This window comes from Mizuhopecten yessoensis, unplaced genomic scaffold (assembly GCF_002113885.1).
Source record: "Mizuhopecten yessoensis strain PY_sf001 unplaced genomic scaffold, ASM211388v2 scaffold4001, whole genome shotgun sequence".
In the NCBI taxonomy this organism is placed as follows: Eukaryota; Metazoa; Mollusca; class Bivalvia; order Pectinida; family Pectinidae; genus Mizuhopecten; species Mizuhopecten yessoensis.
In genome coordinates this window covers 322,484-336,050 of record NW_018405326.1, presented here as the reverse complement: position 1 = coordinate 336,050, position 13,567 = coordinate 322,484, and the positions used below count along the sequence as shown (strand labels likewise).

Below are 13,567 nucleotides of genomic sequence, written 5' to 3'. Positions count from 1 at the left end.
TGTATCATCACATAGCTGTATCATTACATAGCTGTATCATCACATAGCTGTATCATCACATAGCTGTATCATTATATAGCTGTATCATCACATAGCTGTATCATTACATAGCTGTATCATTACATAGCTGTAAATGTCAAATTAATCTATGATAACTATGAAGGTTTATTATCCGACCACAACCACTGAAAACACAGTGTAATCGTTGCTTATAATGTCATCCCCAAAGACTGAAACGGGTCATACAGTACAAGTGCTGTATTGTAAAATTGTCTTGTGTTGTTCACAGACACCGACCAGGGCTGCCGACAAACGCTACACATGTTGCATGTGCTGCACAAAAGGCCCTGTAGCGCTGGACGCCACCCTGGAACGAAGTGCCTACTGTTGTGGTGACAACATCAGACTCAAGGTGGAGATGCAGAATGGCAGTGGACAGGAGGCGTGGATCCTTTGTCGACTCATACAGGTACGTGGGGTCATTTGTCAGCTCATACAGGTATGTAAGGGTCATTTGTCAGCTCATACAGGTACGTGCGGTCATTTGTCAGCTCATTTAGGTACGTGGGGTCTTTTGTCAGCTTATACAAGTATGTAAGGGTCATTTGTCAGCTCATTCAGGTACATGGGGTCATTTGTCAGCTCATATAGGTACGTGGGGTCATTTGTCAGCTCATACAGGTACGTGCGGTCATTTGTCAGCTCATTTAGGTACGTGGGGTCTTTTGTCAGCTTATACAAGTATGTAAGGGTCATTTGTCAGCTCATTCAGGTACATGGGGTCATTTGTCAGCTCATATAGGTACGTGGGGTCATTTGTCAGCTCATACAGGTACGTGCGGTCATTTGTCAGCTCATTTAGGTACGTGGGGTCTTTTGTCAGCTTATACAAGTATGTAAGGGTCATTTGTCAGCTCATTCAGGTACATGGGGTCATTTGTCAGCTCATATAGGTACGTGGGGTCATTTGTCAGCTCATACAGGTACGTGCGGTCATTTGTCAGCTCATACAGGTACGTGGGGTCATTTGTCAGCTTATACAAGTATGTAAGGGTCATTTGTCAGCTCATACAGGTACGTGGGGTCATTTGTCAGCTCATTCAGGTACGTGGGGTCATTTGTCAGCTCATACAGGTACGTGCGGTCATTTGTCAGCTCATACAGGTACGTGGGGTCATTTGTCAGCTCATACAGGTACGTGGGGTCATTTGTCAGCTCATACAGGTACGTGGGGTCATTTGTCAGCTCATACAGGTACGTGGGGTCATTTGTCAGCTCATACAGGTACGTGGGGTCATTTGTCAGCTCATACAGGTACGTGGGGTCATTTGTCAGCTCATACAGGTACGTGGGGTCATTTGTCAGCTCATACAGGTACGTGGGGTCATTTGTCAGCTCATACAGGTACGTGGGGTCATTTGTCAGCTCATACAGGTACGTGGGGTCATTTGTCAGCTCATACAGGTACGTGGGGTCATTTGTCAGCTCATACAGGTACGTGGGGTCATTTGTCAGCTCATACAGGTACGTGGGGTCATTTGTCAGCTCATACAGGTACGTGGGGTCATTTGTCAGCTCATACAGGTACGTGGGGTCATTTGTCAGCTCATTCAGGTACATGCCATGGGGTAATTTGACAGCTCATACAGGTACGTGGGGTAATTTGACAGCTCATACAGGTACGTGGGCTTTTTTGTCAGCTCATTCAGGTACGTGGGGGCATTTGTCAGCTCATACAGGTATGTGGGGTCATTTGTCAGCTGATACAGGTACGTGGGGTCATTTGTCAGCTCATTCAGGTACGTGGGGTAATTTGACAGCTCATACAGGTACGTGGGGTTTTTTGTCAGCTCATTCAGGTACGGGGGGTCATTTGTCAGCTCATACAGGTACGTGGGCTGGTTTGTCAGCTCATACAGGTATGTGGGGTCATTTGTCAGCTCATACAGGTACGTGGGCTTTTTTGTCAGCTCAGTCAGGTACGTGGGGTCATTTGTCAGCTCATTCAGGTTCATGCCATGGGGTAATTTGACAGCTCATACAGGGACGTGGGGTAATTTGACAGCTCATACAGGTACGTGGTGTCATTTGTCAGCTCATACAGGTACGTGGTGTCATTTGTCAGCTCATACAGGAACGTGGGCTTGTTTGTCAGCTCATTCAGGTACGTGGGGTCATTTGTCAGCTCATTCAGGTTCATGCCATGGGGTAATTTGACAGCTCATACAGGTACGTGGTGTCATTTGTCAGCTCATACAGGTACGTGGGCTTGTTTGTCAGCTCATACAGGTATGTGGGGTATTTTGTCAGCTCATACAGGAATATAGCTTGTTTTTAACTCATACAGATATATGAGGTCATTTGTTGACTCATACAGGTATATTGATCGTTTGTTGACTCGTACAGATATATGGGGGTATTTGTTGACTCATGCAGGTATATGGGTCATACAGAAATGTGGGTGGTGAGTCGACAAATGACCCTTGTATCAAATATGTTGGTCATTTTTTAGTTATAAAGGTGATTTGACAATAAAATTTTAACCGGATCATCTGTTGACTCAAACAAAAGATAACCAATACCACTGTCTGATAACCAATACCACTGTCTGACAACCAATACCACTGTCTGATAACCAATACCACTGTCTGATAACCAATACCACTGTCTGAAAACCAATATTACTGTCTGATAACCAATACCACTGTCTGATAACCAATGCCACTGTCTGATAACCGATACCACTGTCTGATAACCAATATCACTGTCTGATAACCAATACCACTGTCTGATAACCAATACCACTGTCTGATAAGTTGATGAAAACAGATCTTCGCAAGCCAACTCTGTCTTTGGGGCACAGATTACAATTAGCCATCAAAAAGAATTCTCATCAATTCTCTATTCTATTGATTTGAAGTCTGATTTTTATTTTACCAGCATCACATATATGAAACATCTTTATCTGATGGAACACTTCCAAACTGGGCCAAAATAAGAAAAGGAAAAAAAAAAAACGTTTTCAACATTTACAGCATTATCACTTCAGGGAACTGTTTTTCTACTTTGGACAGAATGTTGAGTTTTTCATCAACAAGGGTGTGCTCGGACTGCGGAAGGACGTGACTCATCGGGTATGGGAGTACAAGAGTGAAAGTGTGCCTCCCAACTACACGGAGAAATTTGACAATCTACAGAACTTTCTACAGGTCCCTGTCATGCCCCCGAGTCTGGTGGATGTGTGTAACCTCATACAAATATACTACACTCTGCAGGTAACTAGCAAATAGTACTTTTATGACAGGTACACAAAATTTGGTTGGTTTATTAGCTCACCTGGCGCGAAGTATTTGGTCAGAAGCAAACTGGGATGTAGGGCTACAAAGTTTGTTAAAATAAATGACCTTCACCCATTTTCAAGGTCACAGTGGTCAAATATGTTAAAAACTTTAAACAACTTCTTCTGAATAACCAAAATGCCTAGGGTGATGATATTTGGCCAGTAGCATGCTGAGGTAAAGGGCTATCAAGTTTGTTCAAATGAATGACCTTCACCCATATTCAAGGTCACAGGGGTCAAATATGTTAAAACTTAAACAACTTCTTCTGAATAACCAAAATGCACAGGGTGATGATATTTGGCCAGTAGTATGCTCAGATGAAGGGCTACAAAGTTTGTTCAAATGCATGACCTTCACCTTTATTTAAGGTCACAGGGGTCAAATATGTTAAAAACTTGAAACAACTTCTCAATAACCAAAATGCCCAGGGTGATGATATTTAGACAGTAGCATACTAGGATCAAGGGCTACCAAGTTTGTTTAACTGTATGACCTTGAATCATATTCAAGGTAACAAGGAGCAAATAAGTTCAAAATATTTAAACAACTTGTTCTGAATAACCAAAAGGCTCAGGATGTTGATGTTTAGTCAGTAGCATGCTGGGACCAAGGACTACTATGTTTGTTAAAGTGAATGACTTTGACTTATATTCAAGGTCACAGGGATCAAATTTGTTAAAAATCTTTAAACAACCTCTTCTGAATAACCATGGGTCCCAGGATGTTGATACTTTTCAAGTTGCATCCTGAGATGAAAGGCTATAAAATTTGTTCAACATAATGACTTTGTTCGGCTTTCAATCACAGGGGTGAAATGTTTAAAAAAAATAATTAACAGCTAGGGTCTTTTGAATGAATTTTAATCATGAATACTAATATCTTGCCTGTAGCTTTATTTTAGATCACTCTTAAGGTTACAAGTGAAATTTATACCAGGTGAGCGATGCAGGCCCATTGGGCCTCTTGTATTTATATAAACTGATGTCTGGGAATTTTAATTGCACCCACTAGCGAGTGTGCATTGTAGAATATTGTTTTTTAGCTCACCTTGTCCAAAGGACCACGGTGAGCTTATGCCATACCGCAGCATCCGTCGTCCGTCCGTCGTCCCTCTGTCAACTTTTCCTTTAAAACGCCACTAGTCCTGAACGGCAAAGTAGATTTTGACTAAATTTAATCTGGAGCATCCTTGGGTCAAGGGGGCTCAATTTTGTATAAATGGGGTGTGTGGCCCCCCTTGGGGCTGAGGGGTTGGGCCCAATAGGGGAAATATAGCAAATTCTTTAAAATCCTTCTTCTTCTGTAGGAATGGAAGGATTTGTTCCATATTTGGTCTGAAGCATCTTTGGGTGAAGGGGAACCAATTTTGCATAAACTGTGGTTCTGGCCCGCCAAGGGCCTGAGGGGTGGGGCCAAATAGGGGAAACATAGCAAATTATTCTTTAAATTCCCTCTTCTTCTGTAGGAATGAAAGAATTTATTCCATATTTGATTTGGAGCATCCTTGGGTGAAGGGGAACCAATTTTGTATAAACAGTGGGTGTGGCACACCTGGGGGCTGAGGGGTGGGGCCCAATGGGGGAAATATAGCAAATTCTTTAATATCGTTCTTCTTTTGTAGGAATGAAAGGATTTGGTCCATATTTGGTGTGGAGCATCCTTGGGTAAAGGGGAACTAATTTTGTATAAATGGTGGGTGTGGCCACCCTGGGACCTGAGGGGCGGGGCCCAATAGGGGAAATAGAAGGAAAACCTTTATGATCCTTCTTCTACCATATGTATTAAGGGATTTTATCCTAATTTAGTCTTGAGCATCCATGGACAAAAAGGACTCAATTTCGTATAAACAATGAGTGGGGCCCCCCTGGGGGCAGAAGGGAGGGGTCCAATAGGGGAAACATAGCAAATTCTTCAAATACCTTCTTCTTCTGTACGAATGACAGGATTTTGTCCATATTTGGTATGAAGCATCATTGGGTGAAGGGGAACCAATTTTGTATAAACGGTGTGTCTAACCACCCTGGAGGCAGAGAGTTGGGGCCCAATAGGAGAAATAGAGGTAAAACCTTTAAAATCCTTCTTCTACCATAGGGATTAAGGAATTTAATCCTAATATAGTCTGGAGCATCCTTGGGCCAAGGGAACTCAATTTTGTATAAGCAGTGGGTGTGGTCTCCCAGGGGGCAGAAGGGTGGGGCCCAATAGGAGAAATAGAGGTAAAACCATTAAAATCCTTCTTCGACCATCAGGATTAAGGGATTTTATCCATATTTAGTCTGGAGTATCCTTGGACCAATGGGTCTCAATTTTGTATAATTGGTGGGTATGACCCCCCAAGGGGCATAGGGGTGGGGCTCTGTTTGAAGTTTGTTCTTGCTATATCTCAAGTACTGGATGGATCTTTCTGAAATTTCATATGTACTTACAGCACCTACCATGGAGTGCTATATCTTTACTTCATACCAATTATTTTAAACATATTCAGGTGAGCGATACTTTAAATTACTACTTGTAATTTTGGTAATTGATTTTGCTGAAAGATGTAGAATCTAGTTGGAAAATTACATACCATGTAGAACAAAATTCATCAATTTATTTCAGCAAAAAATGAACTCTTGATATTTTATTGTGAAAAGTAAACAAAAACCAATTTGCCTTTTTTTTTTAATTATGTCTGATTCTCATTCTCGCCGTAATGTTCAAGCACTGTTTGGTGCTGTGTAATTTTAATCAATAAAAATATAAAGTGCTACTTTTTTTTAAAAATCTATCATCGGTGAATTTGTTACCTGCATATTACCCTCGGACATTTGAAGTATTGAGAACAGTACAGTTGGTCCAAGGCACGGATTATCTTTGGTAGAGATGTACGAGTATATTCTTAATTAACTTTAGTGTAGTCATGTTAATCAGTTGTATAGTGTAGTCATGTTAATCAGTTGTATTTGGTGAAGATCATACAACTAGTTATTTTCTGTTCTTTTGTATTCAACACTGGGTTACAGTTTCACAATCAGCCAGTGTACAATGTGCAGAAAAATAAAAAGGCTCCAGGTGGAATTGACATCAGAAATGTACTTTTGAGATGAAAATCAAATTGAACTTGATTTACAATAGGTTGTTAATTATGGCTGTTTGGGATGGTCTCTGACAGTATAGCTCTTGTTACTGAGTGACTGCAGTAGTAATTAGACACAGAAACACTTTGTTATTCTTTATACTGCTGTGATTGATGTCCTGTTGGGAAAAATAACAATTCTTTGTGTTGTAACAAAAGTGAAATTGTATTCACAAGTCCTAACATCCTTGTATAAATTGTGTTCACAAGTCCTAATATCCTTGTATATATTGTGTTCACAAGTCCTAACGTCCTTGTATAAATTGTGTTCACAAGTCCTAATATCCTTGTATAAATTGTGTTCACAAGTCCTAACCTCCTTGTATATATTGTGTTCACAAGTCCTAACGTCCTTGTATAAATTGTGTTCACAAGTCCTAATATCCTTGTATAAATTGTGTTCACAAGTCCTAACCTCCTTGTATATATTGTGTTCACAAGTCCTAACGTCCTTGTATAAATTGTGTTCACAAGTCCTAATATCCTTGTATAAATTGTGTTCACAAGTCCTAACCTCCTTGTATATATTGTGTTCACAAGTCCTAACGTCCTTGTATAAATTGTGTTCACAAGTCCTAATATCCTTGTATAAATTGTGTTCACAAGTCCTAACATCCTTGTATAAATTGTGTTCACAAGTCCTAACATCCTTGTATAAATTGTGTTCACAAGTCCTAACATCCTTGTATATATTGTGTTCACAAGTCCTAACATCCTTGTATAAATTGTGTTCACAAGTCCTAACATCCTTGTATAAATTGTGTTCACAAGTCCTAACATCCTTGTATAAATTGTGTTCACAAGTCCTAACATCCTTGTATAAATTGTGTTCACAAGTCCTAACATCCTTGTATAAATTGTGTTCACAAGTCCTAACATCCTTGTATAAATTGTGTTCACAAGTCCTAACATCCTTGTATAAATTGTGTTCACAAGTCCTAACATCCTTGTATAAATTGTGTTCACAAGTCCTAACATCCTTGTATAAATTGTGTTCACAAGTCCTAACATCCTTGTATATATTGTGTTCACAAGTCCTAACATCCTTGTATATATTGTGTTCACAAGTCCTAACATCCTTGTATAAATTGTGTTCACAAGTCCTAACATCCTTGTATAAATTGTGTTCACAAGTCCTAACATCCTTGTATATATTGTGTTCACAAGTCCTAACATCCTTGTATATATTGTGTTCACAAGTCCTAACATCCTTGTATAAATTGTGTTCACAAGTCCTAACATCCTTGTATAAATTGTGTTCACAAGTCCTAACATCCTTGTATATATTGTGTTCACAAGTCCTAACATCCTTGTATATATTGTGTTCACAAGTCCTAACATCCTTGTATAAATTGTGTTCACAAGTCCTAACATCCTTGTATAAATTGTGTTCACAAGTCCTAACATCCTTGTATATATTGTGTTCACAAGTCCTAACATCCTTGTATATATTGTGTTCACAAGTCCTAACATCCTTGTATAAATTGTGTTCACAAGTCCTAACATCCTTGTATAAATTGTGTTCACAAGTCCTAACATCCTTGTATATATTGTGTTCACAAGTCCTAACATCCTTGTATATATTGTGTTCACAAGTCCTAACATCCTTGTATAAATTGTGTTCACAAGTCCTAACATCCTTGTATAAATTGTGTTCACAAGTCCTAACATCCTTGTATATATTGTGTTCACAAGTCCTAACATCCTTGTATATATTGTGTTCACAAGTCCTAACATCCTTGTATAAATTGTGTTCACAAGTCCTAACATCCTTGTATAAATTGTGTTCACAAGTCCTAACATCCTTGTATATATTGTGTTCACAAGTCCTAACATCCTTGTATATATTGTGTTCACAAGTCCTAACATCCTTGTATAAATTGTGTTCACAAGTCCTAACATCCTTGTATATATTGTGTTCACAAGTCCTAACATCCTTGTATATATTGTGTTCACAAGTCCTAACATCCTTGTATAAATTGTGTTCACAAGTCCTAACATCCTTGTATAAATTGTGTTCACAAGTCCTAACATCCTTGTATATATTGTGTTCACAAGTCCTAACATCCTTGTATAAATTGTGTTCACAAGTCCTAACATCCTTGTATAAATTGTGTTCACAAGTCCTAACATCCTTGTATATATTGTGTTCACAAGTCCTAACATCCTTGTATATATTGTGTTCACAAGTCCTAACATCCTTGTATAAATTGTGTTCACAAGTCCTAACATCCTTGTATAAATTGTGTTCACAAGTCCTAACATCCTTGTATATATTGTGTTCACAAGTCCTAACATCCTTGTATATATTGTGTTCACAAGTCCTAACATCCTGGTATAAATTGTGTTCACAAGTCCTAACATCCTTGTATAAATTGTGTTCACAAGTCCTGACATCCTTGTATAAATGAATTAAAAAATTGTTTTTTTTTATATTAAACAAAAATCTGGTAAAAACAGTTAATTTAAGTTGTAAGTAATTAAAATTTAAACATGTCCAACAGAATAATTTAATTCCTTGAGTTATCTCCCTTTACCATGACAAATCTCCTTTGAAACCTTCCTGCAATGATTCGTTTTTCTGTGAAAAAACAGAAATTGTATAAAGAAAGCTGTTACCAGTTTTGGATTTGTTTGAAGTTTTACAGCCTACTTCATCATAACAAATTGATTTAATGGTGTGTTTTTTTAGCAATATGAAAAAAAATGCATAATCTGAGTCATCCCAACAAGACCCAACTTCGCGAAGTTGATCAAGACCATGCCTGGTAGTTCAATGGAAAGTAGAGAGATGAATTCTTTGATTTTTTTTTCATAGGTTGGTCTTGTGATGGAAGATACAGGAGAAGTATTGGAACTCAACTTCCCGATGACCATAGCAACCACTCCGTATCGGATCACTAATGCCCCGTATCCCATCATGCAGTATGGTAAGTAGAGGTGATGTGATTTGTATTTAATTTGTTTTATTGTGAATAAACTCTGGGCTTACACATTTTCCCTGTCCTGTGACAAAGTCATTTGGTGTCAGTGACTAGCCGTTGATACAATTGGGTCATAAATCATGTCTCTGGGGACGATGTGGTCGAGTGATTAGTGGAGCCCTTAATTCCGTTTCTGTGGTGATAATGTGACATTGAACAGGGTTAGAAAGGAGACAGGGAAACTTTTACTTAGAGGTTCTTGCCAATTACATCCTGAAAACCACTAGATGGAAATATTCTTGTACCAAGTCCTTGCTTTTTTATGTTCGTCTTCCCCGTTTGGTTAAATTGTTGTCAAAATCCTGTGTTTACAGATGTGGCAGCAGAGAATGTTGAAGGTGGGATGTACATCAGTTCTGAGTTCCAGGTCGGTCAGGTGTATACGGGGGACGATGAGGAGAACGAGAACGAGATGTACATCATCTACCGCCCCGTGTACATCTGTGTTCCACACGAGCGGATCAAGGTCACAAACACCGAGAAGGATGTCAGCATTTGCCGTGCAGGCTCGCGAATCTCCATGACAAGGCTTGACCGGAACACATGGAAGATGCAAACAACACATGACTCTGATAAAGAGGACAGTTCTGTGTTAGACCTTAAAACTGAAACACTGGTGCCTGATATGTCCGATTTGGACTTAAAAGAGTCTTTCTTCATGAAAAGAGAGTTAAGTGATGTAGCCAAAGATATTGATATGTCAGATAACTTTCTCAAACCGTCAGAAAGTCATGGAAGTATGAAACACGCAATGGAGCTAGAACCAGGTGATAAGGAAAATATAGTAGTTGTAGTTCAGCCGGAACCTCTCTCATCAATCCTACCAGAACCAGAAATTAGAATAAGTGAAGAAGTTACACGGAACATTGTGAATGACTGAAATGATTCAAATTAAGACTAAACATTGATGTGTGGTATTGGTGTACTTAAACATCTTGTCTGTGCATGCCACATGCATCATTCTTTGTCAGTAATATGACACATCATCCAGTCGTCAATAAGGAGACATCTATAGTGGTCAACTATGACATCACCAAGTGGTCAATGATGGCATCACCCAGTGGTTAAGGGTATGACATCACTTAAATGATCAATGATGACATCACTTTATGATCAATTATGACATCATCAAGTGGTCAATGATGGCATCATCAAGTGGTCAAGGGTATGACATCACCTAGTGGTTAAGGGTATGACATCACCTAGTGGTCAAGGTTATGACATTACTTAATGATCAATGATGACATCACCTAGTGGTCAATGGTGACATAACCCAGTGGTCAATGATGATATTATCTAGTGGTCAATTGTATGATATCACTTATTGGTCAATGATGACATCGCCAAGTGGTCATTGTCAAATTTATGACATCACTCTGTGGTCAAATGTATGAAAATTCATAGCGGTCAAAGGAATGATGTCACCCAATGGTGTAGGCAATACAGAGTGTTCGGGCTGTCACGTGTGACCTGAAAAACAGTCCGTGGCTACGGTCAGTTCAAACATTCAGAAGATACATTAATTCATTCTATTTTCATACTACATTCCTATCTGACCGAGTTGTATTCTCACCAATATGATGTAAGCCCCTTACTCCTGTTCATACTATACACGTCTCATAATGAAGTTAGCAGTTTTATGCAGTATCAATGGTACCACCTGTAGTTTTATTGATCCCAACACTCATCCTTCTCTCATTCACTAGAGCATGGTAAGTGACATCATCAGTATCACAATAACCCATAACATCCAAACAAAGTATAGCGTAAGATTAACAAATGTCTGCTTCAAGTTGATCTAGATGAAGGGATTGAATAACAGAGATGATTGATCTTCTGTTTCCAAACAATTGTTTGTCCATATTTTACAATTCTTGGTTCTCAATATAAAAATTACAGCTCAAATTAAGTTCATTTTCTACAGCTGGCCTCAATAGGAGAGTATTTCCAGACAAAACATTTTAATGTTTTTACTTTGACAAGGAAGTAACTCTTTGGTGCAGATACAAGAGCTACAGTCTTATAGTGATAAAACCAATCATTACTTCAACCTCATACTTGCATGGCAGATATTAGTGTCTTTTCTTCGGATGCTATCGAGTGTTCGTAATCTTCCATTTGACCAAACTTTGGAATTGAAGCTAGATTGAATAATCCTTTTGAAACAGGCCTGCCAGGGAAAGAGGCACTATAGACCTGTATAAATAGGCCTGCCAGGGAAAGAGGCACTATAGACCTGTAAGTGTTGTCAGATAGTGGAGGAGTAATGGTATTAACAGCCTCTGAATTACCAGTACTCTTTTATCAAAAGACATCTCATTTTTTCCAAAGTCAGCTTTACTTTTCAGAGGCAAAACTTTCTCTAGAGAAGCATTCCTTTCCCCAACTGCAAAAATATACCCTCTATTTCTAAGGATAATCATCACTTTTCAATTGTACCAGTAATCTTTCATCAAAAGGTCAGAAGCCAGCATTAATTTTCGAAGGTGAAATATTGATTTCCTAAAAAAAAGATTCCTTTTCTCATTTGCAAAAAACTGAACCTTCTTTTTTCAAGAATAAGCATTTCTTTTCCTTTGGTAAACATTCCTTGCCTGTTAATTTTTTTTTCAATTGGAAATACTTAACCTGTTACTCATCAAGTTATTTTTAAGAACATTGTGTAGTTATTGTAGTAATGTTTAAAGATAGTGATATGTTATGTTTCTACTTGTACAAACGATGACAAGAATTCTCTGACATGTTCATTATCAACCAAAGAGAAAGGCATTTGCATGTTTAGAATGTATATCATTTGATTTTGATTTTTAATTCTTTGGTTCCAATTCCTTCCTCTTCAGACTGATCTCATATAAATATCTGAACCTAATTCACAGAACGTCTTGTTAGAAATTCACCAAGAATATATCATGGATAAGCTGACTTTATGAAAAACTTGTCCAATTTTGAAATTTAATGACACTCATGACATATATAAAATCTATGACACTCGTATCATAATGTATCATAAAAATTGACTGTACACACGACATTATTAATAGTTCTATATATAAATGAATCATATACATGTGACCACTTGCTCGATACACAGATCGCTGAGTGTAAAATAAAAATCTTGAAACCTTGAAATATCATAAATACACCAATGTATGTAAAATATATGACACTCATAACTTGTGTTTAAAATTTATAACACTTATGACATTCTTAAATATTTGACACTCATGTCATAGTAAAAGCTATGACACTCATATGACATTATGTATAAACATATGAATCTCATATAACATTGTGTTTAAACATGATACTCATATGACATTGTGTATAAACACATGACACTCATGTGACATTATGTTTAAACATGTGACACTCATATGACATTGTGTTTAAACATGAGACACTCATATGACATTGTGTATAAACACATGATACTCATGACATTATGTATAAACATATGACACTCATATGACATTATGTTTAAACATGACACTCGTATGCCATTGTGTTTAAACATGACACTCATATGACATTGTGTATAAACACATGACACTCATATGACAATATGTTTAAACATGTGACACTCATATGACATTGTGTTTAAACATGCGACACTCATATGTCATTATGTATAAACACATGACACTCATATGACATTATTAATAAATATATGACACTCATATGATGTTATGTATAACATCATAACTCTCATATGACATTGTGTATAAACATATGACACTCAGATGACATTGTGTATAAATATATGACACTCATATGACATTATGTTTAAACACATGATACTCATATGACATTGTGTTTTTACATGACACTCATATGACATTATGTTTAAACATGACACTCATATGACATTATGTTTAAACACATGATACTCATATGACATTGTGTTTTAACATGACACTCATATGACATTATGTATAAGCATATGACACTCATATGACATTATGTTTAAACATGACACTCATATGCCATTGTGTTTAAACATGACACTCATATGACATTGTGTATAAACACATGACACTCATATGATAATATGTTTAAACATGTGACACTCATATGACATTGTGTTTAAACATGCGACACTCATATGTCATTATGTATAAACACAT

At 37.7% G+C, this 13,567-nt stretch overlaps 1 protein-coding gene across 3 annotated transcripts in view; it reads left to right on the top strand.

Annotated features, from left to right (window-relative positions):
- LOC110448326 (arrestin domain-containing protein 3-like) overlaps window positions 1-13,240 on the top strand; it is a 66,487-nt gene extending 53,247 nt beyond the window's left edge. For all 3 annotated transcript variants that reach the window (XM_021494500.1, XM_021494501.1, XM_021494502.1), the window contains exons 5-8: window positions 290-469; window positions 3,075-3,275; window positions 9,278-9,389; window positions 9,758-13,240. In XM_021494500.1, coding sequence (XP_021350175.1) covers window positions 290-469; window positions 3,075-3,275; window positions 9,278-9,389; window positions 9,758-10,323 — 1,059 coding nt within the window. In that variant the 3' untranslated portion in view covers window positions 10,324-13,240. The remainder of the gene's footprint in view (window positions 1-289; window positions 470-3,074; window positions 3,276-9,277; window positions 9,390-9,757) is intronic.
- Window positions 13,241-13,567: the final 327 nt, after the last annotated feature.